At 48.3% G+C, this 25,173-nt stretch overlaps 1 protein-coding gene across 1 annotated transcript in view; it reads left to right on the top strand.

The window, feature by feature from the left end:
* HUNK (hormonally up-regulated Neu-associated kinase) overlaps window positions 1–8,077 on the top strand; it is a 45,358-nt gene extending 37,281 nt beyond the window's left edge. The window contains exons 10-11 of the mRNA XM_025895602.2: window positions 4,180–4,243; window positions 6,503–8,077. Of these exons, the coding sequence (XP_025751387.2) occupies window positions 4,180–4,243; window positions 6,503–7,152 (714 nt within the window). The 3' untranslated portion in view covers window positions 7,153–8,077. The remainder of the gene's footprint in view (window positions 1–4,179; window positions 4,244–6,502) is intronic.
* Window positions 8,078–25,173: the final 17,096 nt, after the last annotated feature.

Genomic DNA, 25,173 nt, shown 5'->3' with positions numbered 1-25,173 from the left:
TTGAAAACATATTGAATTTGAGGATCCTTGGTGATTGTGATCAAGGTGATGGATTTGTGGACCTGTGGAGAAAAATAAAGACCCGTGGTCATTCCTGTGCAGGACAAATAATTCTCTCAATTCCTTTTCAAAGGAACAAATAGCAACCCCCTAGAGTAGAAGTGTAAAGGTGACTTTGAAGGTTTTTTTGAAGAAATTAAAAGGTTTTAAGGCTCTGTTCAGCAAAATAATGTGAACTTAATCATAGGGCTCCATAGTTTCATTCTGAGGTGCAAGTTGCTGGTGTTATCACATCAAAACTGAGTGTTCTTGAGACTCTCCTTGAGTCTTTAGACCTTGATGGTGTAGGGCAGAGAACTCTGGTCTCCAGCCTTTCTGCCTGCGAGTAGAGAAGGTATTTTTTATTAAACCATGGCTGGATTTTTCTTCCCTGGCTGATTCTTTGCCAAGCACTAAAATTACAAGAGTAATCTGAGCTGTGCAAGTCTTCCCTGCCAACACAATGAGCAGCATTCTTGAGGAGTCTGCCTGCTTCAAAAGCTGCTCCTCAGCTCTGGATTGATGATCTAATTGCAGGGACAGATTTGTGTCGTGGCTGGGTTTGTTTGTCACAAAGACTTCTTGCAAGACAAGCTGAGCTGCAAGCCATGGAAATAGCAGGGCAAAGTACTTACTCTTTTCTTACATCAATCAAAACCATCTTATTTAAAATGTATCAGTAGTGGGTAGACTCAATGAATATAATATTTCACAATGCTCTGACAGCTTATTCAAGCTGTTGCAGAGCAGCCTTTCCCTGGGAACCAAGCAGGTACCGGGATGCTGCATGGAGCATCTCGCTGCTCCCTGGGCCGGCTTCCTCCTGCTGCTGGTGCCACTTCTCTGTGCCAGGGATGGCTCTGCCAGCCATCCAGGAATGAGCTCACAGCTTCTGTGCACCAACCCTGTGCAGGGGAGGCTGCAGCAGGGCCTGCCTGGAGCCGATGTTTGAGTTCCCTAAGGATAACTGGAAACCAATGGCAGTGCTGGTATTTGGCCCCAGTTTGGTTTGTGGGCATGCTTAGGGATAAAACTCCTTCCAAAGCCTCTCCTGCACTCAGAGTTACTCCCAGGGTAGCTATTTAGAGGATGAGGGGGTGTCATGTCTTTCTTGAAATAGTCACCAGGATGTACTCACAGTGCAGACACTGCAATAATAATAACACAGTCTGTTCTCTTTCTGCATGGGCACAGCTGAGGATAGAAGTGTTCAGGGCCAGCTTGGACAGGGCTTGGAGCAACCTGGTCTAGTGGAAGGTGTCCCTTCCCATGGCAGGGGGTGGCACTGGATGATCTTTAAGGTCCCTTCCAACCCAAACCAGTTACTGTACAATGTTTTCTATTGCTTCAGCTGTATTCAAGGGGATTATGTGATTCTTACGTACCAGGACAGGTGGAGCTGCACAGGGAGGGGAATGCAGGTGCTGGGGTGCTACTGCCATTTGTATCTAAGGTAAAAACTCCCCTAGAATGCCTTCATGTGGGTGGGAACACAGCCCTGGCAGTGCCCAGCTCATGCCACTGGGATCAGTGGGTGCCACCGGCACTCAGGGGCAGGGGATTTGTAAGCTCAGGAAGTTTCATGAGCTGGAGAGAGTCCCTTTATCCCTCCCTGCCATTGCCAGAGTGGGAACAGGGAGGCACTGGTCCCCTGGCAGGCACTGCACAAGAGCAGAGCTGTGTGTTGCCATGGGAATAGCAGGGAGAGGGATGGGAGGGATGGTCAGCGGAGGCTCCAGCTGAGGACTCTTTCATCCACCTCACTCCCGGGGTGTGAAATAAGGACTTGGCCTCAGGCAGGGGCTGCCAGGAGCTGGGGCAGGCAGGGGGCATGGGGGCAATGGTCATGCCAAGCCCCTGTTCTCCATTAGGGTTTTTTTGGGGTGCTGGGAGCTGCTGGCAGTGCCAAGGAACCAGGCTGTTGCAGGCTGGTTTCACTGGAGCGCTCAGCATGGACAGGGAGGAGGGAGGCAGGCACGAGTCTGTGTCTCTCTTTCCATCTCTCTTTTAGTGGGATGGGTCTCAGGGGTTGAGTGGCTGTCTTTCCAGAGCACCCAGGGGAGCAGGCAGGGGGTACCTGCCTCCCCCAGGGCAGCTGGGGGGCTCAGACCCAGGGAATGTGCAGTTTTTAGGAGCTTGTGTCACTGCCCTATCACCATTTCAGACATGGCCAAGGCAAACACCCTTTATCTGTCTTTCAAATCCGTTGCTGGGACTAAGGGTAGGTTTGAGGGTCGAGGTCAGGACAGGAAATAGCAGAGGATGATGTAATTCCCAACCTATCAAGTATAAAGTACCGGTACAAGTCCTGCATTGTGGGGCAGCACGACGTGGCCAGGCAAACTTTTGTAACTCCCCCGAATGAAATCTTCCTTCCCTTTTAAAACAGAATAGTGTGTGGCACTTTGGGAGTTTGGGATTCGGTCATTTCCCCCCTCACAACCTTGGTCATTAAGGAGCAACGTTAATAGTTTTAAAAACACTTCCGAGACCATTTGCAGTGTTCATCCAGCGTGAACTAATTAACTGCTAACACCGGATATGTGAGTTTTCTTTGCTGTGGGTGCTTTAATTGTGTGGGGTGACTGAGAAAACACACCAGCAGGGTGAAGGCCACTGACTATATTGTGGCAGGAGGTTATTCACACAGCAATATTATTATTATTAATATTAATGTCATCATCATCATTGCTGTTGCTACTCCTTTATCCTCATCAGGAGTGACTGTGCAATGCCTGGGCCTGATCCAACACTGTGTTGCTCCAAGCACAGCATGGCCAGGCAGGAATAAATGCTTGGTGCCAGAGGTGTTTACAGCCTCTAAAGGCACCAAAGGCATCGGGTGGATGAAGGTGTCATGCAGAGTGACAACAGTTCTGTGATGTGCTCATGGCTGTGGAGGGGTCAGCCAGCTTTAGCTTTAGCTGGCCAAAGGGAAGGGAACTGGAGGAGATAAAGGATGGAAACACATAACTGGGGGAAGGAACTTTCCTGCATTTTTTAAAAAAGACTTGCACTCACAGTGACTTTTTAATAGGACGCAGCAAAACATGTTGCTTAAATGAGAATTATGACCACAGGAAAAAACCCAGACCAACCCAAACAAAAGCCCCTCTTCTTTGAGAGGGACATCTCAAACCACACCACACTGCTCTGTCCCAGAAAGGCAAGAGATCCTTGAAGCTTTTCAGGGGTAGCAAAATAAAGCCACAAATTTGATGCCTGATTTTTTGGACGTGAAATAAGACTTTTGGCTCCCCCAGAAATCAGTGGCAGATAAGGGGTGTTGTGCTGAATCCAGTGATGGAAAGAAGAGGCAGTGAATTTTCACTGTAAAACTGTGCTTTGAAAATTGGATTCCTCTTCAGAGTCCTACTCCCAGGTTCTGTTTTTCCTCTGTCATGACTGGAGATCAAACCTATCTAGGATATGTGCTCTTGCAGTCCCACCTTCAGCTCTTCTCCTTCATGATTAGGAGTTAGGGCTCAGGGAAGGCTTGGGCCAGGAATTTTCTCCCCCTCCATGTCTTGTGCAGTTGCAGAGATGCTGTAAAATCAAGGGCCATATTCCTCCAGATCTTGTCTGGACAGAAAATAAATGATTTAAAGAGTTTAAACTTATTTAAAGCTCAGCAGCTCACCTTTTTAAATGTCAGAGGAAGTGGAATAAGGAGAAATCAAAGACCTTTTTAGGTGCTTAAATAGGGTATTTCAGATATGGAGGAGCACACACCTGTATCTGCTTCCTCCAGTGAGGACAAATGTCCTCTGAAGAGAAAACTTCCCTTTGCCTTTAATTTTCCAAAGCCGTCTTTCTCACTGCCCGGATGTCAGAGCAGATGGGAGCCATGAAATCGTGTCAGAGAAAAATGAGATGTGGAAGATTTAGTTATTCTGAGTAGTCAGGATAAGTTCCTTGTAAATGTGAAGTTCTTAATCCAGCTTGGGTAAGCGGAGTGCTTGTGCCTCACTGAACCTTCCCTTGAATAAACCCAACTGTTCTTGTTTGTTTTACAACTTAAAGGACAAAAAACCCAAAGAACGAGAAAAGAAAGGGGAGGTTCTTCACCATCAGCCCCCAAAGAAAACTGAGAAAAGTCCAGTTTCCTATAGACAGCCTTCTCCCTGTCTTGTCTCACAGATCCAGAACACCAAGGCTCTGCTGAAGGACCGGAAAGGCGCCAAGGCCGGGGCTCCCGAGAAAGGTCGGTGGCAGAAACACCTGGGGTTCATCCCTGTGAGCATGTTAATGAGTGTTAATGAGCGTTAGTGAGCCTGTCCTGTGTGTGTTGTGTGTTTGTGAGTAAAAATGGGCTTGCACTGCTGTCAGCTCGGGAGCTGGTGTGGGAAAGGACTGGATAATGTCGTCAAACGTGGAGCAAAACATCCTGAACAGTGCTCAGCAGTCATGAGCCCTCACTTTTTGCTTCTCCTCGTGTTTGACAGAGTTCCTGCAGTGCTTTAAAAAAAGCTTTCTTTTTTACACCAAATCATCTGCACTCACACTGGTGTTTTGAAAGCATCAACACCCACCCCAGATCACTGACAAACCAGAGCTGGTAGACAAGCTTCTTCCTACCAGAGAATGTGTTTTCCTCAGAGGGGGCTGAGGAGCAGCACGGGAGAATCCCTGACCCTGAGGATGTGCCAGTAGCAGTGGCATCCCTGGGAGAAGCAGTGGGCAGCAGCTGATGATGGAGAAGGGGGAAAGGCAGGTGGGACTGGCAAGCTCAGCACATTTCAGGCAGCAAAAGGAGGGGAAAAAACATGAGCAGGGAAAGGAAAAAACGTGACAGCCAGAGGAGACCATTAATCACACAGGGTGGGAGGCATGGGTGAGAGCTCCTGGCAAGAGGAGGTGGGAGAAAGGAGCAGAGGGAAAGGGGAGTGTTGGTAGTGCACACATGGATGGGAGACCTTGAGGAGCAGGAAGGGGATGTGGCTGGTTGTTAAATAAGGAACTAAATAAGGGGTGATCACTACAGAGCAGTGTGGGGAAATAGAGTGAGGTAAAGCATTTGCTGTGGTGTCAGGGGGCTATTTAGAGTGGTGGCTCATGGTGGTTTCATGCTTGTCCTCATGACTTCATAATTCATCATTTGGTGCTGTCAACCTGAAAAAAAAAAATAGGTCCAAATGGTGTTTTTGTGGCAGCAGAGGCACCTCTGCTGCAAGGTAGCAGGAGTACAGAGAGCTGTCGGAAATGGGACATACTTCCTGTGAAAAATGTAAAAAAAAAAAAAAAGCCCATTTTGCTCCCATTTGTTGTCCCTTTTGGGAGGAAGGCACAGGGGGAAGTCAACTTATTAGGTTTTGTTCCTCTTTAGGTTTCTCCCTGCTTTTTTGATCTGAAACCCGAAAATCATTCAGATCTCAGCTAAAGCATTTCTTTTATAGAAACCATATTTTGACACATCTTAAATGAAGTGGTCAAATAATTTTGACCGGTTTTAGAAAGAGACTGGTCAGATTAACCTTGGTCTGCTTTTGCCAGACAGCTCTGAGTGCGAGATTCCATCTTGTTCATCCATTCAGGTCTCAACCCCTGATGAGACCATCCCTTCACAGGAAATACGTGTGAGATTTGTGGCTGTGACCTGAGGGCTGGCAGACTTAAATTATTTGAGGTACCTTTTAGGTGGTTTGAGGGAACTCACAGACAGTGATTAACTGCTGGTTAATTCAATTAGGGGGACTTGGCAATCAGGCTCCTTGGACAGCTTTCCATAAAGGCAGCAAAACGTGCTTGGCCTGAGCCAGTGCCAGCATCCTGTAGAAACCGAGCAGATCTTCTCCACAAGCTGCTTTGTTTTACTGGGCCAAATCCTGCAAAGATTGTTCCATTTATTTTCGGTCCTTGCTAGAGGAAGGTTCTTGCTGAAGTCGTTGCAGCAAATCTGTTCCAACTCTTAACAGCCTGAATCTGGCCAGTGCAGCTACTCCATATTTACATGTGTGAAACCAAGAGCAGATTCTGTTCCAAAATGCAAGGAAAGACACCAGAGATTAACTCACTGTGTCTCTAGGTATGGCAGTGAATACAGGACACAGATCCAGTAAGAGCCAGGCAAAGTTTTGTGCTAAGAGAGGAGAAACGTGAGGTTTGTCAGGCGTGGCCTTAGAGGATATAATTAATACAAACAGCTGAAGACACCTGTGGTTTTCCTTTTCAAGTCCTTGTCCCACTCAGTTTAAGCTCTCCTGCTGCCTTTGAGGGAGGTGGCAGATGAATTTCCCATGGAACAACAGCGTAAGTATCAAGTGAGGGTCAGGGACTTGGGTTCTGAGTGTGTCCCTAAGTCAGGCAATGAGGTTCTGAGTGTGTGTCCCCAAGGGCTTGTGGTGGCTGGTGCATGTCAGGCTCCTGTGCAGTGTGTCCCAGGGGATGTGGGACCTGCCTGCCAGGGAAGGCAGTGCCAGTAACTCCAACCCGCTCTCCTGGTTCCCTCTCGATTGCTTTGCAGACTCCAGCGGGGGGGTGAGCCCTTTCCACGAACCTCTGGCGACCAAGACAGGCTGTGTCACTTCCAGCTCCCTGGAGTACCTCGAGGTCCAGCAGCCGCCCCCCAGGACCCCTCGGCTCCTCAAGAGGCAGGAATCTCCCCCGCAGCAGGAACCAGCCCGGAGTGGGGGCCGAGCCAAGGACTCCCCCCTCATCCTCAACATTGTGCACTCCTTCGAGTCAGTTGACAGAGAGGACCAAATAGACCAGGTTTCCCCCTCTCACCAGTACAGAATTTTAGGCTCCCCAATGAATTTCCCCTACAAAAGCTCCAGTGAAAGGACACTGTCCCCGCTTTTCCCCCCAGGGAGCACGTCCCCCGTCCACCCCACCCAGGTCTCTTTCACCTACGAGGAAAAAGCGTATCCGGCGAAGGAAGAAGCCGTGTCCCCCACCCAGCTGGTGTCCAACAACCCCCTGGGCAGCCCCAACTGTGTGAAAAGCAGGGGCAGGTTCCCCATGATGGGGATCGGACAGATGCTGAGGAAGAGGAGCCAGACGATGCAGTCGGCCAGCGAGAAGCCGCTGGAGGCCAGGATGCCTCAGCTGCAGCAGATGAGCCCCACCCAGATCTCCTTCAGCACAGCAGATGCTGTCAGCGGCCAGTGCTAGCCTGACATCCTGGGATTTGCTCTGCTCTGCTCTGGGATCTCACCTTTTTCCACTTTAAACAAGAAGGGAAAGCCACAGGCATGTTACTGTCGCTGCGGAACACACCCCAGTGCTCCAGCAGGAAACCAGAGGTTTGCTCGTAAGGAAGGCATTGTCCTGCATATTGAAGTTGAAAGAAAAGGGCTCTGCTCGTGCTGTTAAGAAATATTAGCATTTGGCACCTGACTGTACAGTAACACGTGTCCTGAAAGAGCCACGTGAGTGTGTATTTTCACAGCTCTCGCCTGGTGTTGCAGCAGGGCTGGTTGGAGGCGCCGAGGGTTTGGTTCCTCAAGGTGATCTGTGTGGTGCCAGGAATGCCAGTCCCATCCAGGATCTGTGGTAAGACTGTCCCTGCTTCTCCTGCCTGTGGCACTGCTCCAGGCATTGATCAGGGGGTGGGCAAGGGGAGAAACTCCAGGTACTCTGTCCAAAGTCAGCTCGCTGACGAGCACTGCCGAGGACATGAAGGTGCTTTGAGCTTGAATGAAGACACAAGTGATCTAAACGTTCAGAAGAAGTGGGAATGTTGGAAGTCAAAGCAGATTTTACTGTTGGTTACATAAAGGAGCTAAAAACAGAGTAATTTTTTTTCCCTGAAAAACCCCACTGATTTAATCACCTCACTCGCAAGAAAGAGGATTATTTAAAAACAAGTGTCATGGTGTGGAAATTCGCCTCACTAAAGGCCTGTTCCTTTCATATGATGAGTCTTGCAAAAAGATGCTTCAAACAGAAATCCAGATTGCAGAAGGCTGTGTTTGAACAACCCAGCCCACACCTGCAGTAGCCCCTATTACAGCAAGGCAGCTTTGGACACACCTGAAGGCTTCTCTGAGAGACTGCAGTGAATTAAAATGACTAATAAAGGACACATGAACCTGTACCGAGGTTGTTTTATACTCCAGGATTGGTAATGCAGTGGTTACCAAAAATTGGGTGTTGTCATGAGCAGTGAAGATAAACTTTCTTAAGAGACACCATGTCCTTGTGTACTGGTCATGTTTTTCTAAGTAAACAATATATCTGAGAGGTTGGCAACATTTTTTTTTTGGTTCTGTTTTTGTCTTCAGCCCCATTTCCTATAAATTAGAAGGTTTAGCCCTATTTACAACCATATTTTTGCAAACAATTTTGTTGCCCCCTTGGTTTGGTGTCCAGGCAAATGCTGAGAGTGAGAGTTACCCCTCTTCGAGGTGTTTTCCTCCCAGTTTCATGAGTAAGATGTTCAGGGGCTGGGGCAGAGGCAGGGGAGGAGGTCCCCAGCAGATCCCACAGCTGAGCATGTGTTCCTGGTTTGCAGCATAACACGGGCCTTACACCAAAACCCGCATCCCAAAAGGATGAGAAAGGCAGCCCTGAAATAATCATATTCATTTTCACATCAAAAAATGTTGTATTCTGTTTGTACAGAGCACCTGTGCATCCCAGGGGGGTCCATTTTAGCTCTTTTCATTTAGAAATGTCAAAGCATTGTCATTTCCTCCGTGCTAAGAACATGTCTGTGCTGCAAAGGCAGCGAGCAGAGACCACTGAGATCAGGGACCACTGAAATCAGAGACCACTGAGATCAGGGACCACTGAAATCCCACCTTTTTTGTGTGCCAGACTCACGTACCTGAACAGATGGCAGATGCTGACTTGAATTGCAAACTCAGGTTTATTTGGAACCCAATAAAAAGGTTGGGGGAGGCAGGAAAGAGACCTGTATTTTTTGTGAAGACCCAGTAAATATGTGTAAGAATCAGAATGAAAGCAAATGTTAAATCTTTTATTATATTTATAGAGAATATATGAGTACTACACTGCTAAAACATAACCATGTATCCAGCATAGACAGTAGTTCTGTACAGTCCAACTGCAGTGACCACAGAAGGGACTTCCTGAAATGCCATGGTGGAAATTCCAGGGGGGGAAAACTGTATTTGGTATCATTATTAAATACATGTACTTTTTGGACAAGATTGCCATGGACTGCTGACTCTTGTTTGCCAGGTCACTGTGTAAAAAAGGATAATCTCAGCACAAAAAACCTCCAGGCCAGGTTGGACGGGGCTTGGAGCAACCTGGTGTAGTGGAAGGTGTCCCTGCCCACGGCAGGAGGGTGGAAACTGGAGCTTTAAGGTCCCTTCCAACCCAAATCATGTGTGATTCCGTGAAAACAAGCAGCAGAAGGGTGAGGCGAGGAGAGGATTGGCAGCACCTGTCTCTTCACCCATCAAGGTGTATCCTTTGCACCTGGCTGCTGCCCACCCTCTGCAGCTTGTGCAGCCACTCTGGGCATTATCCAACCTCTGTGACTAGTGGAGGCTGGTAGGAACGTCCAGCTCTTCCTGCCTTGAAGCAGAGATCCAAAGGGATGGCACTGAATTGCTCCTGAGTGCTGCCTCGCCATGTCCCGAGGGGAGGGAGCAAAGCTGTTCCTGTAAGTACCGTTTTTTCCTCCTCCTGCCTTTGTGCAAATCCGTTTCCAGAACGACTGATCCCGAGACCTCCACAATCAGCTGAGCTCTTTTTGTGGTGTTTGCCAGAGGTTTGGCACCGAGCCCGTAACAGACCTGTTTGATAGAGCTGAAAATACCCCTTTACACTTCAGACTGTGCATCAGGGAAGGAGCAGTGCTGAGCTTTGGGTGCGAGAGGGAAGCGCCTCTGCGGGGCCTCGCTGAGTGCAGAACCCAGTGGAGTTAATGGAGCAGCTGTGAAACACTTAGAAGAGGGTTTTGCAAACTAACTGATGGCTGGGCAGCAGTTCAGGAGCTGTAGTGGTAGAAGTGTTTTTGTTCAAGCTCTTCTGCCTGGAAAAACAGGTGTTGAATTTATTCAGGGAGAAGGAACAGAAATCAGCATCTGTTCCTAAAGGTGTTGGTCTTTGTGTCTTTGTACTTCTCCTGTAAATGGGCTGCTGAGTATTAAAATTCCTGAGCGTAGAGGTTTACAAATCCTAAAAGTAAATAACAAATACTTTCTTGCTTTTGCACTTGACATCACTTGATCTTTGCAATAAAATCCCTTGGTGTGCAGCTGGAAACAGGCTGGGTCGGGTTTGCAGGAGACTTTTCAGTCCCCAGTGCACCAGGAAAATGGTTTGTCAGCAAGTCCCCGGAAAAATGGGATGGAGAAAAACCTCCATCCCAAGGGGAACCTGGCCCTCTATTTGCTCCTTTGTAATGCAGCTTTAAACTTCGCTGTTTGAAGCACCCCAAGCTCATTATGTGCTGTGCTTATCACAGAGCGAGCAGGAACTTCAGGGACATTATTGCTGTGTGCAGGAGTTTGGGTTTTCCGTGGCTTTTCCCTGGTTTTTTAATCCTCCGTGGCCAAAAATGGACAATTTTCTCTTTTGTATCCCAGCCCCACATCGGTGTGGGGCGTGTTTGCATTGCCTTAACTGCCTCTCTCAGAGATGGCTTGATGATGTTTGTATGAGGGAGGTGAAAACATCCGGAGTCTTTTCAATATTTAATCTCAAAAGAAGCCCGGAGTATGATGCTTTCTGTTGCTGAGGTACACGCAATTAGCTGTTGTTAGGAACAAAGGGCATCAGGGTAGAGCCTGGAGTGGGATTTGGAGTTTTGTGGAGCATCTTGCCTGCTGATCCCAGGGCACTCAAAGCCCAAGAGAGGAGAAATGAGATGTTTATTGATTAAGGGTGAGGTTCTACGCTTGTTTTAAATTTTTGGTTATTATCTAAGAACAGAATTACGGCATTTTTGACGTACAGATCATAAATATATTTATTAATGTTTGTATTAGTAGCACTCTTCTTCCTTTACCTGTAGAGACCCTCCAGTTCCTTCTGTCTCCTACAACCAGAAAGGACAGGCTCAATCTAAAACAAAGAAAGGTCGCCAGAGGCTTTATTTCCAAATAATAGCTTCCCTCTTTCTGTTCCTCTGAAGGATGGAACGTTGTCCTGTGCTTGCAGCATAGGGACAGCTGTGGGACAGAAAGGGGGTTTTTCCCTCCCATCTCTGCCTGCCCCGGACAGCAGCAGCACGGCAGGAACCGTCCCAGCAAAGACAGCCGGGCTCGGCTTTCCCCGAGGGTCCCCACCGTGATTATGAACTCAGGCAAACGAAACCCGCGGGAAGACAAGGGGCAGGGGAGGGGCAGCTCTCCCACAGCCGGAGCCTCCCAAAACCAAGGCTGTGCCTGGACCACCCATCCCTTTCTTCTGGCGCCCGCCACCCTCCCCCAGCTCTGCTTGACCTGGTTCTGCCCTCTCCCACCCCGGGGCTGGTTTTTGCAACACTTCACGAGCAGGGACTGAGCTGGAAAATAAGTGACTTATTTGCCAGGCTGGTTTTCAGCTCCCCTGAGCCCCCCGCGTGTTTTCCTGCGTCAGGGAGGGGACGGGAACAGCACAGATGGGGTGGGACTGCCAGTCCCCCCGCCAGTTCCAGGTCCCGCAGAACTGCACCCCCAGGTGCCTGTGGACAGGTATTTTAGTGTATTTGTTCTATCAAGAAGTTACTGGAAAATGGAAGGGGGCAATTATTCCGGGGCTGTGCCAGCTGCCTTTACTGTCCATCTGCAGAAATGGGCAAAGCAGAGCCCTGGAACAGAGCAAGTTGTCCTGTGCTTTGCAAGGACAATGTGTTACCACGTCCCTTTTACAGCCTTGCATTTCCATATTTCACCCACGGATGCGCCTGGATGTGATCCCCCCCGTCCTTTCCCAGTGACTGGGGTGCCTCAGGGTGCAGTTGTTCTGCTGCTGTTTCCCAGCGTGCCCGGTGGGGATTCAGCTCCTCCGAGGCTCCTGAATGCACGGGGTGTTGGATGCATAAATCCCTGCACTCCTTGGCCACAGCTGTCATCCCCCCTCTCCTCCCGGTCCCATGAGGGGGCAGGGATGGGATAGCACTACCTGTGTGAATTCCGGGAGCCGCCAGTGCTTTAGAGCAGTTTGATCTGGCAAATCCCGTGGATGCTCCGAATTTTCTTCTTCTCAGAGCTGTGCCCTCTTTTCCAAGCAGAAAAGATGACACATTTAGGTCTGCTCTGCAGAAGGAAGCTTTTAACTGCCTACAGCTGAGTGCAGTCCCCCCTTTGCCTGCGCTGAGGCACCAGGAAAGGACTTGCATGGCTAAGATACGTGCCAGTCTCAGCTCCAAGACGTGTTCCTGCAGGACTTGGCATCTGACCCCTGCTGGGTAGATCCAGGAGAGATGCTTGTGCTCCATCCTGTGAGTGAGGAGCTGGGCTGGCAGATGGCCTGGGGCTGGGACTAGAGCATGTAACACACTTACCATGTCTTTAAGTGTCAGCAGAATGCTCCCTTCCCCGCCCCCAACCCAGGTTTTTTTCCTGGGTTGTGATCCCACATTTCATTCCTGACTGTGCCAGGGCTGGGAAGGATGTGCTGCTCCCACAGACCTGCCTTGGGACCCTGCAGACTTGCAGCTCCCTCTGATTTCCCTGGCTTTGAGCTCAGCCCTGAGCCAGGGCTTTACACAGAGTACAGGGTTTTCTGTGATGTTAAACCCCTCCATTAGGGGAAGGACAGGAGACTCTTCAAACAGTCCAAATCCCACCATTCCTCTGACAAACCAGCTCTGACTCCCTCCATCTCTGCCCGTGACAGGGGCTTGATCCAGGTCATAGGGATTCTTCTGCTTCAGGAATTTCCCCCTAAGCACCTGGCCTGCACACTCAGTGTCAGTCCAGAGGGAAAAACCTCCCTTTGCCCTCAGGCACTGCACACCAGTGTGGAAAAACGCTCCTTCCAAAAAAACCATCTTATGAGCCTGATTTAAGGATGGCCAAACATTACAGGGAAGAAAGGATGTCATGGAACAACTATCCTCCACTTTTCCTCTCTTTGCAGAGGGGAGCCTAATGCTGTGTGCCCAGGCAGCTGCTTCTCTCCCCAGCCCATCCTTCCCTCGGGATATTTTCTCCTGCTTGCATTGTGGTTGCCAGGAGAGCAGCTGGCATGGACAGTGTCATCCTCGGGCAGCCCTGTCTCATCTTTATTCAGTTACGTGCAATCCCCTTTGGATGAAGACACCAAATCCCTAGTTACAGCCAGGTTAGGAACCGATTAGTTACCTGTGCATCCCAGGCTGGGAGGATGGGATTACCTGGCAATTAGAGAAGCTCAGGCTCAGCTTATTGAGAGGTTTGCTGAAATCTCGGAAACAAGTCTGACAGGCCTTTCACACTGACCGTCCTCGCCCCAAATGCCTTTCAGGCACGTTAAATGAAATCTTTAAAGTCGGTTTCTTAAACCCGCTGTGGTTTGTGCTGGGGGGGGGTGAGGGACAAGCAAGGCAAAGTGCTGGCAATTCCCCTTGTCGCCGTGTGTCTGAGTGCCAGCAGCACCATGGTGACAGCCCTGCTCAGGCCCAGGTACTGACCTGGAAACGAGATATAGCTCTGTGGGGGTGTTTGAGCTTTGAAAGGAAAGGTAATTGATGCCTCGGAGCGGCTGCCGTGCCCTCGGAATCTTAAAGAGCTACTGACTCTGCGAGAGTTTTTAATAACTAGTCACGTAAACCTAGGGTGGCACTCATGCATTTTAATATCCATTAATATTATTGCTCATTAATATCCAACTCACAGGGGAGTGTCTGCTGGCTGATTCACACCAGGTAAGGGTTTGCAGCATCACTGAATGTTTTCTGTCCCTCAGTGTGTGTCTGTCTGCCCAGGCCGCTTCTGCGCTGTTGGCCAAGCTCAGCCACATCTCACAGGGATTAAATGGTTGCAGAAATCACATTGTTCCTGGAAGTTCCATGGAAATACACAGGCAGATAGAGGAGCCATTGCTTGTCTCCCCCACGGGAGGCTCAGTCACTCCCTCTGCTCGTGCAAGTGCTTTTTGTCCTGCAGTGATGCCCCCCTCCCTCCTCCTTTAAAATGCAAGGAGCTCCTCCCAGCTGGCTGTTAAGTTTGGCATCTCAATCCTTCTCAAATCCACAGCAAGCACCAAGGACTTTTTATCTTTTTTTCCATTCTTTTTTTTCCATTCTTTTTCTTTAAATTCAGGTCTAAAAATCCTCATGCACACCTTCTCCATATTTCTCCCTAGTCTACATGTATTATATAAACGATTCTTCAGGGAGCAAGCAACTGTGAGGCTGTAAGATGTGTCCCAGAGAGGTTTTTTTCCCAGTGAGGGAGAGTCATGGAAGGCCCTGGAAAGGGAGATGAGACCCAATCTAACTAATTCCTGCTCTGTTGCCCATCAGGTGGGTCACTGGATGTGTGTGCTGATGTTGACCAGCACAGACATCCCTGACTCCTGCACTGCACTGGGCTCATTAAATTAGGCAGGGAAGATTCCTTCCTTTGGTTTTTTCCTCTCTCACTTCTCTGGGACACAGAGGAAGGGGAGAAAGTTTCCAGGACTCACAAGAGCTGCTGTGAAGAGCAGCCTGCAGGGGCTGGGGGAAGCTGAAGTTGGGGAAATGGAACCTGACAGCCACCTGAGACACCAAAACCATCATTTCTTTCCACACACGAGACCAGAGTACCTTTAAGAAAGAAACACACACAAAAAAACTTCACTCCAAAGCACAAACACTGTGGAAAAAGAAAGCAACTGTCCAAATGGAGTTTTCTCCCAAAGGAAGTCTAATGATGATGGATGTGCCAGCTCCATGGTCTGTGCTCCTCCTCACAGGCATCCTCTGAGGCAGAAAGGGGGGTTTCTCCCCCAGCACTGTCGCTCAGAAACATCTGAAAGCCAGGCTCCCTCCTGCCCCTTCTCCTGGAAAGGAATTGAATCCCTCCATTCCAGCCGCGGGAGGGAACAGCACGGGGCGTGCTGGGCAATCAACACCCCAGGCTGGCACATTGTCCTGCTGGGAAGTGTCAGACTGATGGCCCAGGGACAGTCCTCCTTTATAGCAGTCATTCCCGAGGGGAGAAACCAAATCTCCCAGGTCTCTCACCCCCAAAGGGCACTGGGATGAAGTACCTTGCAGCGCAAGCACAACTGGTGCAGTCTCCTTGTTTTAGGCTTTTTGGAGCAGCATCCTCCTTCAAATCAGAGAGGTGGGAACTTCGGGAAGAGAGAGAGCAGGAAAATAACTGAAAGTGTTTTTATCCCAGATCCCCAGCTGAAGGAGATGGTGATGTTTTGCTGCACTCAGGGGAGGGGGAGGTGAACAGTGATGAACCAGCAGGGCTGACCTTGGACTCTGGTTCTGGCTCAGACTAAAGCACTGGAGATTCTGGTTCTGTTTTTCTGCTGTAAACTGCTTCCCCTAAGCAATGATATTAAAACTGCCTTAGATAAAAAAGGAGGTGTTAGGAATGGCTTTCTTTTCTTGGACAAGACAGGACAGTGCATTTACTATCCTTATCTTTCCCTTTGATCCTCTCTCCAGCTTGTTGCTGATGCTGGTTTTAGAGGTTTAAGTTGCTCTGTGTACCACTTGAGGGGGGAAGGAATGCTCCTGTCACGTGTCTAAAGGCATCATAGGACTAGGCAGGACTCCTGATCCTCAGTGGTCGGTGTTATTTACATATGTGCAACCTTGTCCTTAAAACTGATGCCTGGAATGTCTGGGAAAACGGTTGCTTTTGCAAAGTTTTATAAATTTTCCCGATTACCACATTTTCCCCCCTGTAATTTGTGCACATCTGATAAATAGTTGCATTTCTAAGGTTACATATGTACTAAGTTTGTACATATATTTAAAAGTTCAAAACCTCTGTCGGGATGCCTTAGCTAAGAGAGGCAAATGCTGTTTGCTGTGTCAGCTGATGGTGACACTCTCACCACTCACGTGGACACCGGGGCCAGGGAAGAGGTAAAAGGGGGGAGTGAAAGGGGGCAGGAGGACTTGGGACATGGCAGATGTGCTTGTCTGCAGCAGGGAAAGGGAAGAACAGCCATGGGCTGTAAAACCTCTTGAAATGAAAAGCAGATTGCTAGAGAGCCAAAATTCAAGGAGAATCCGTGGCCAAGCAGAACGAGGAGAGTTGCTGCTCTGTTGCTAGGTGATAGATCTGTTATCATGCTAATAGCAATGAGGGATGATACTGGTACCAATAAAGCATCTTTCATCTCAGAATTACCCAGGGTTTTCCAGACAGCAAGGCTGTATTATTCCCATTTACTCGAGGCACAGACAGAGATGAATTGATTTGCCAAAGGTCACTGACGGATTTCAGAATAAGAAATTGCCCTATTTCAGTTTTATTAGGCCGGGGATTGCCATAAAACCTTTCTTTGCAATCAATCCCTTCCCCTCTGCTCATCAATCACCCCACATCCCCCTCTCCTGAGGGGACATGCTCCTGTCTTGTTTGTCATTCTGGGCCTGTTTGGCTTTACAAGATCCCCTGGCCCCAGAGTGTGGCTTAGCAGGGCTTGTGAAGGGCAGAGCAAACGCCTGGACCGGGCTCAGCTCTTCTGGGGCTGCGGGAACGAGAGGAAAATTCGAGCTCCAGCTGGACACGGGGGCTGTGTGGGGAGAAATGCAAACCCTACTAAACCCACCCATAACATCTCTCCCTGAGTGTCTGCTCAACTCTTCCCAGCGCTGGAGCTCTCAGGTGTGAATCACCGAAGGCGTGAGTCAGGCACAGCTTTTTCTGTCATTGTTTCCCCGCTGGAGATCGTGAGGGAAACACGGGCAAGCCTCAATTCTGGCACTTGGATGAAAACAGCAATTTGGTTTCCCCTGAAGAACAGAGTTTCCATGCCGAGGAGGAGCAGCCTGCGGTGTCTTGATGAGCTGCTGTATCGGTGGAGGGGAGCAGGGTGGGAACACAGCGGGGATGCCACGGGAGAGGTTTTACTCTGAGTCATCGTTCCCTCGGGGGTCCAGGCTGGATGTGTATCCCACCGGGTGCTTCCTACTGTGCTTCCAAAGGCACAAACTCAGCAGCTCCCGCTATCTCTAAGAGTAGTGCTGGGACTAGGCACCAAAAGAGGGCTTTTATTCTTTATTTTAATCTTTATTTCCTTTTCTTTATGTGTATAATGGGGACGCATCTCATTTGTATCTGACTGTCACTGTGAGAAATTACCCGGTCCTTCTACAATGCAAGTGGGATGCAAATTGCATTCACGGGAGGTGTTAAGTGTTTTGATGACTCTCCTCGCCTGTTTTTTGTACTTCTCAGACTCTTGGCAAGTTTTTCCTCAGTCTCACATATTTCAGTGCTGGAGGACACAGTCCCAGAATAACTGAACTACAGGAGCCACATGGCAGCTTTGTGGGTTTTGTTCGAATTGTGTAAAAGACCAAGACAATTTAAAACCTTAGGGCATGTCTGTCAGATAGATCCTACTGGACTGCTACATCCTCCTAATTGGTGTAGGGCTGCTAAGAAAAAGTCTGTGGTAGCCCCAGTTCTGAAAAACATGTGTTTTAGACATGAATTTAAGGTTGGCGTGCGCTTTGCTGGATTGGGACCGGTTTCCTTTGCCATGGGAAAAGCAAAACAAATCAAAAAAAGAGAAAACCCAAACCACCAAAATGCGAACTGTTGCTTTTTTTAGGTGAAAAGCACACCCTGGGCAAGCAGGGATGTTGGGAGCAGTGGAGAGCAGGGTAATGTGATCCAAGGAAAAGCTCAGTGCGTCAGCGCTGCTCTGAGACTTCAGGTTAAGTCTGACTTGCAGGAGAGCCTGGAAGCTCTGCACAGGATTAATTCCTCCCAAAAATGGGAGATGCCAGGTGGCTGGGCAGAGCAGGCTCTCTGAAACCCCCCTGCAGCAGCTGCAAACAGCTGCAAACATCTGCCCTCTCTGTGCTGAGCTGAGTCCCCTCCCTCCCCTCAGCCCCGGGGACTCATCCCCACGAGGGGTGCTGGCAGCCAGGCTGAAGAAGGGAGTGTATTAATCAATTATTTGGTGGGACACAGCAGTCACTTCTCCCAGCAGCTTTCCTGACTCTCTGGAGCTTCCACTTGTATGGAAATACTCTTCACACAGCCCAGGGACTGGGATGGGGAAGACGCCATCTCCCAGGCTGCAGCTGGGAAAATCCCTTCTTGCCAGGTTCCCTGGGCACTCTCTCCATCCAGCAAGGCTTGTCCCCAGCTGCAGTGCTGTGCTGGGACCCTCTGACCCTCTCCCATGGGCCAGACTCAGCCCCTGAGCTCTCCCAGGAGCCGTTGGAAGGGATAGGGAGCAGCAAGAGGGAGGCAGAACGAGCTGCTCTTAGAATTGTTTAGAACTCGTCTTTGATAATAAAGCTCCCACAACTTCACTCCCAAACCACGGCCCAGAGAAACAATGAGTAAATGCATTCAAACCAGCCCTGCAACCCAGATAAGGGAACAAATCTATGTTTGGGACACTGGGAGGAGGTTAAACACAAAAAATAACCTTCAACTGCGATTTTCTGTTATTCTCCTCATACGGACAAAAAAAAAAAAAAAAAGGACACAAACTGGTTCAGAGTTGCTCTAGGTTTGCAGCAGTTGCTCAGTGTGGGGTCTGGGCTGTGCTGCAGGAGCACCTGAACCTGAGCTGTCTGCCTTTGACTTGCAGCCAAGACTTTCCTGAGGTGGCCCCTTTCCAAAAGCACCACTGGGCCTTCTGTCTCAGCTGCAGCCCTGATGGAACTGCTGGACAAGGTCCTGCTGATATATCCCAGATAGATCTGCTTCACAGCCAAGCTCTCTCCCCAGCCCAGCCCTCCCTTGGGCATTCCCTCTCCAACAGCTCACTCCCAACCCTGAGCCTAATCCTGTCCTCACCTGAGCAGGAATGGGTGGCCAACCTTTGGATGCTAACCAGGGTCACCAGGATTTGGGAATCCTGGCACTTTTCGCTGGGAAGATCCCACAAGGTGTGGGAAAGAGTTAAGGAGCCTGAAATTATATTTTAATTTGTGTTTGTTTCGATATTTGGAAGGAAAGGAAGAGAGCAGGATTTCAGGAGCAGTGCATGCCTGTCCCTGTGAGGGAGCAACTTGTTGCTTTAATATGGTATGTGGGTAGCTGGAATGCCTGGAAGACTTCTTCAAGGAGCAGTGAGGAATTTGTGCCAAGTACTGTACCTGTGATCAGGATGGTTGCTCTCCCAAGGATACTGCAGCAAACAAATGGAGAAGAGCAGGGTAACAGGGAGATAATTTTGGTCAGTGTGATAAACTGTCTGCTCCTCATCCAGAAGTGATGCCTGTTTTCTGCAGGCCCTGCAGAAAAAAAAAAAAGGAGCATTTATGTGGGTGTTAGGAGGGAAAGTCTAAATTAGTTTTACAGATGTTTAGAGGGAAATTTCTCCCTCCCCAGGTTCCATGGGGAAATCAGGCAGGGGCTGTTTGCTGATGGAGCTCTCCTGGTGGGAGATGCCCCACAGGCACTGAGGGGAGACAGGAGGCTGGTGAGGGCCACCAGGAACCTGGGGTGTGACAGGAGGAGGTCAGGCAGCCACAGCGTGAGCTGGATCCTGCCCTGATCCCCACAGGGAACAGATCAGTCTGCTCTGCATCAGGCAGCTGTCTGACAACAGCCTTCCTGAAACAAGCAGGGGAAGAAAGCAGAGAGTCCTTAGAATTCAGGCACCGGCTCTTGCTTTTGTCACTCGCTCTTGTCAAAGCCCATTTGTCAGAGGCTCTGCAGGCACAGCACCCAGGGCTCCTCTGCACATGAAGGGCTGAGCCCCTCTTTCCCCCCACCTCCTTCTGCCTTTTCCTTATCCACCAACATTCATTTAATAGACAGGAACTCATACACCCAAAATGTGACTGTCCAGGTTTTGTAAATGATGATGCAGTAGGTCCAGATCCACCCCAGCATCAGAGAGATCACTGCAATAGTACAGCCACAAAAGAAGCTGGAAAAATCATTTCAGTGACTGTATGGATTGTAAACCACACTTGTTTCAGTAACTGGTGGCCTTGCACAGCCACACACAAGTGCCAGGCTGCCTTGGAAGAGAATGGAAAGTCTTTGTGGTCTCAACCTTCCCAGCAAGTGTTTCCAAATCCAAATGTCTTCTGTCCTCAAAGCCTGAAAAATCCCTCCATGGTGCACTGTGTCTGCATGTGCCTCTGGCTGATTCCTCCAATCTGTTTATGATTTCTGCTTCAGATCCTCATGTTCTCCTGAGCTGGATAGGGATAATACAGGCATAATTAAATACTTTGTTAATTCTGCCCTTGACAGGAGCGCACAGTATTGCTCTGTGTTAGCTGGGATTTTGTTATTTATGATGGTAATTTTGCCTTGGGAGAGGAAGGGTGGCAATTCCAATAGCCTGTTATAATTCATTATTTGGGGTTTTTTTATACCATTAATGAAAGTGGGGGGTTCTGATACTGCACTCTCCTGGGTTTAGAGTTCCTATTAATTGCAGTTTTCTCTGTGGAGCAGCTCAGGCATCCCTGTTTGTCTGCCAAAGCCCTCAGAGCAAGGGCAGTGGGTTGGCTGCTGTGCCACTCCTTGGCCACTCACCTGCCCCAAAGGGAAGGGTCTCTGTGTTGTCCAAGGTGTCACCCTCATGACAGGGAGATGCCAAACTGCTGCACGCAAGAGAGTAATTTTGGACAGCATGGTGTGGCAAGGAAAGAGGTCAGAAACCTCTTCAAGGGCTGATTTTATGGTGTTCCCCCCTCTAAGCATCACGTGTGGCAAAGCCATTCACTCCATGCTCAGCACAGGGATTTTCATGTAAAATGGATGCTCCATCATATGTAGCTGTGTCATGGTGCTTGTAGGACATGTTGGCATCACACATCCCACTTGACATGCCCTATGAACGTGGGCTGAATAATTTTAGGTTGTATTTAAATAAAAGCGACTGTATTTTTTTCCTACAAGCACAAGTCAGTTAAAAATACCCTGTTGGTTACTGCTTTGAAAATGCCTTAACACCAACTTAACTCTCATCACAGAAACAGGGCAGTGGTGACAGTCACGTTCAAATGTTCAGCTGCAGAGCAAGCCCACACAAAGATCAGTCAGTGGGAGCAGACCTTATGTCAGGATCTGGTTATTATGATTTTGACAATGTTTAAGACACTGCCAACATTTCAGTCCACCACCCCTTGCCATGAGGGCTGCCCTTCTCTAGCCACCACAGCCATCCCATTGACCCCAGCTGAACATGGTCCTGATTAATATTATTTTCCTTATGTTCAGAGCCAGTCTTGGTTAAAGCTTTCACTCACCAGCTAATTAGTGGCTGACATTAAGGGTTATCCGTAAAAACTTGGTGGTTAAACCCCAGAGGAGTTTCCCAAAACCTGGGACACTCAGGTGAGGTTGGGACTGCAGCTGGACATGACTCTCTTTTAAGTGATTCCTTAAGAAACACAGATGTTCCCTTTTGTCCCTCTGTCCCAGGGGGAAGGAGCTCAGGGCACATCCTGTCCTTGCTGTGCTGAAGATTTGATTAACATCCTGCCAGGCCCTGAAACCTCCATGCAAGGAGGCATTTCCCAGTGCAGTTCATTCTGACACAGGTATATTTGTTTGACACAGATATATTTGTTTGATACAGATATATTTGTTTGATACAGATATATGCACACATACATGTGTGTTTATATAAACACAGACATATGAAGGGGAAATGGAAATATGCCATGTCAGCCTCTTGCAAAAAGACGTGTTAATTCACTTGTGAAAGTCTCCTGGCTGGTTAAACAGAGCCAGCACAATAACTGAGCAGCCCACCCCAAACTAAAGAGCCCTTAAAGAAATCACAGAAGTGGTCAAAGGCCCTCATGTCTTATTATTTCCACATTATTTCGCAGTTTCACTGGAAAAATTGCTTTTGACTGATGGATTTCACTTTTCTGAGACACCCCACATATGGAATTATTCAGGACGTTACTGGATATAATACTGTGCTAGGATAATTTAGTTTTATTCCCCGTACTTCCAAAATCCTAGAGGAACTTCAAATACTCTTTTAACATTTGTATGTGCACGTTGGCATGTTTGGTTTATCTGGATGATAGTGTAAAAAAATGCCATGAATGGAACACTAAACCAGAGGCTGAGTCCATGCACAGAAACCAGGAGAACTCAGGCATTACTCTTGCAGCATTTTTTATTTGCTATTGCTTGTTATTTACTTGCTGTAAATAAGGGCTACATCCCACTGAGCTTGTCTGTCAAAGAGGTTCAGGAAAACAGTGATGGTGTAATGGACAATGATGCAAAACTCAGCTTATTTATAGAACAGGAAGAGGAAAATATACACAGACCATCCCTCCTGTGGCAATTTAGGCTTAATTTCTGTGTTAGGCAGAGTTCAAGCTGGACCAAAAGGAAGGAAGAGGGTGTTTGCTCTTGCTATAGATTTTGTGTGGTGAATGAGGATGATGTCAGGGTATTTGTTTGGAGTGTGTATTGAGGGAAGACAGATTTCTCATACCTTGCTGTTGGAATTGTTTGGATTCCCCAGTTTGTTTGCTCTTTCTGAGTGGCTCTTTGGAGGGCAGGGAAACCTGCCTGACCCCCAGCTTTCATCGTGGAGAGAGGAAAACTGGACTGGACAGACGCTTCGAAGAACAGTGTCCCGAATTTGTCAGAAAAGCCAGCAAACGAGATGAGGGAAAAGGTTCTCCATGAAAAAGTCCCTGGCTTTTTCAGCACGGCACTCCCTGTCACTGCTGCATTTGACTCCTGCTCACTATGCCCCACTATCCCACCTCTAAAACCAGCTGAAGCGGAAATGCTGTGTTATTTATAGCTGCACAATAAAGGAGGAATGTCTATGAAGTCTCTCAGGAGATGTAAATTGTTACAGTTCCTCCAGCACTGCCAAGTGAGGATGTGCCAAAATGTTCAAGTTTTAGCTGTCCATCACCACTTGCAGTTCGGGTTCTTCGCTCTCTCAAAATTCACCCAGTCATTTTGAGAGTGAGCACGTGTCTGTGGGAGAGAGGGAGTCATAGAGGGCCAGGGAAGGAACCTGTTACCACCAGTCCCTCAGCCCTTCAGGCCAGTTCAGCTGCATCTGTGCTGGGGGCCACAGTAATGCCACTGTTTTGGCAAGAAGTGCACTTCTCATCCAAACCCCGTTGGCAGAACAGAAGCTGAGCACCATCAGCCTCCTTACAGCTGCTGGGCTCTCCCACTGCCATCTGATGAAGCACAGGAAAAGGAATTATCCCTCTTCTCTTGCTTCTATTTTGAAAGGATTTGATTACCATTTCAATAGCAAGTTTAGCAGTTGCCCTGTGTTGTGCATCGTGCACATCTGCAGCCACCTCCTATGTAAGTCTGTTGACTGTTCAACCTCTTGCCTTTCCTTTTATAGTTCTCTTGGTAGCTTCCTTACCTCATTAGGCTTTTGAATTCTGAAATAAAAACTCAATGCCTGACTCCTCTGTCCTGCATTTGTTTTTAAAGCCCCATTTGAGGACATTAAATCAAGATCAGAGCCCATAACATTCTGTTTTAGGAGCACAGAGTGACTATTTAAGGTGTTTGGGACTCCATAAGATCGTTCATCATAACATTATCCCAGTTCAAATGTTTAATCGTGGCATCTTTTCAAATCCCTTTCCAGAAGCTCTATAAATACCTCAGCAACATCTAAAGACCGATTTAGCTGCCAACACCTAAAACTATCTTTTCACACAGCCTGGCCTTTGCTTTCTCTGCTGCTGAAGGAGATTCTGTTTACATCCCTGGTTTTTATCTGGGAGCCCGTAAATGTTGGGTCCTTTCTCTGGCTCCTGTTTGGTTGGTGCCCCCAGGGGCTGAATATATTGCTCTGCAGACGTGGCCCTGTGCTCTTGCTCTTCCAGAGGGGCAGATGAAGGTGTCACTTGAAGACTTCTCCCAAATTATGGTCCCCAGCAGTGGTGTCAAGCTGTCGTTCCCTGTAAATCAGTGCCACATTTTGGTGAGAGGCATTTTGGAGACAGTTTGGTGCTCAAAGCAGTGTGACTGCTAAATGCCTTCCCTCTCCCTCTCCATCCTCTATAAATGAAATTAAAACCTCGGGCAAAAAATAGAAAAGGGGGAAAGCTTTTACACTTTCCCAGCACACTGGGAAAGGAAACTGCAGGGAGGAAGCCTGAATGATTTGTGGCCTCAGGACATCTTGCCCTCTTTGGTCCCTTTCAAGTGAGCTCCTGAGGAGGACATGTCTGCATCTGACCTCTCTGGTACCACTAAAAGTCTTCAGTGGATAAAGAAAGGCATATAAAACCCAACTTCACAGGCACCAGTTTGGTTGGGCTTACTTGTTTTCACTGTTCAGAGTGTGGGAAAGCAACTTTAAAATAGACATTCAGCACATTGGATGAGTGATATTTAGAAGGTTCTGTGCTAGACTAGGGCAGAACTACGTATATATATATATATATATATAGGCAAATAGTAAATTCATTGAAAAACGTGCCCTTAGTCTTTCTGGAGTCATCAGTGGCATTGAAACTGTCTGGGCTGATACATTTATTTGGGGAAAATACATTTATTTGGGGAAAAGATTCATAAAACTTCCTGGAGGTTGGGAGATGGGAGTCAAGTCTCCTCGAGCAGAAGGAAAAGAACTAAATTTACCCACATCCCAGTGAGTCCTTTAAGACCTGAAATGGTTCAAAAAGAGGGCAGTTCTTCCTGCAGTTTTTAATGCCTTTCTTTCCTTTTTGTTGGTTTTTCTTTCACAAGTCCAGAAATCCACGTTTTGTCCAAGCTGAAGGGGTTATTTTGTTATTTCTTCCAAAATGCTCTTTATCTAATGTCATTTATGATAAAATCATGGAATGGTTTGGGTTGGAAGGGATCTTAAAGCTCATCTTGTTTCCAACCTCCCTGCCCACGGGCAGGACACCTCGCTCCACTAGCCCAGGTTGCCTCCAAACGCTGGCCTGGACACTTCTCAGGGCTGGGACAGCACAGCTTCTTGGGCAACCGTGTGCCAGGGCCTCCCCACCCTCCCAGCCAAGATTCCTTCCCTCAATATCCCATCTAAAAACCTACTCTCTTATCAGCTTGAAGCCATTCCCCCTGTCCTGTCTATATATATAATTATATGTTATAATTTAAAATCTTTAAAATGTGTTTGCAGCCCTGGGCAAAACTGAGCAGTGGGAGGCAC

The sequence above is a fragment of the Manacus vitellinus genome, unplaced genomic scaffold, assembly GCF_001715985.3.
Source record: "Manacus vitellinus isolate BGI_N305 unplaced genomic scaffold, ASM171598v3 scaffold_35_pilon, whole genome shotgun sequence".
NCBI classification, from domain to species: Eukaryota; Metazoa; Chordata; class Aves; order Passeriformes; family Pipridae; genus Manacus; species Manacus vitellinus.
The sequence above is the reverse complement of the archived record's forward strand: the minus strand, read 5'-3'. Positions and strand labels throughout refer to the sequence as shown.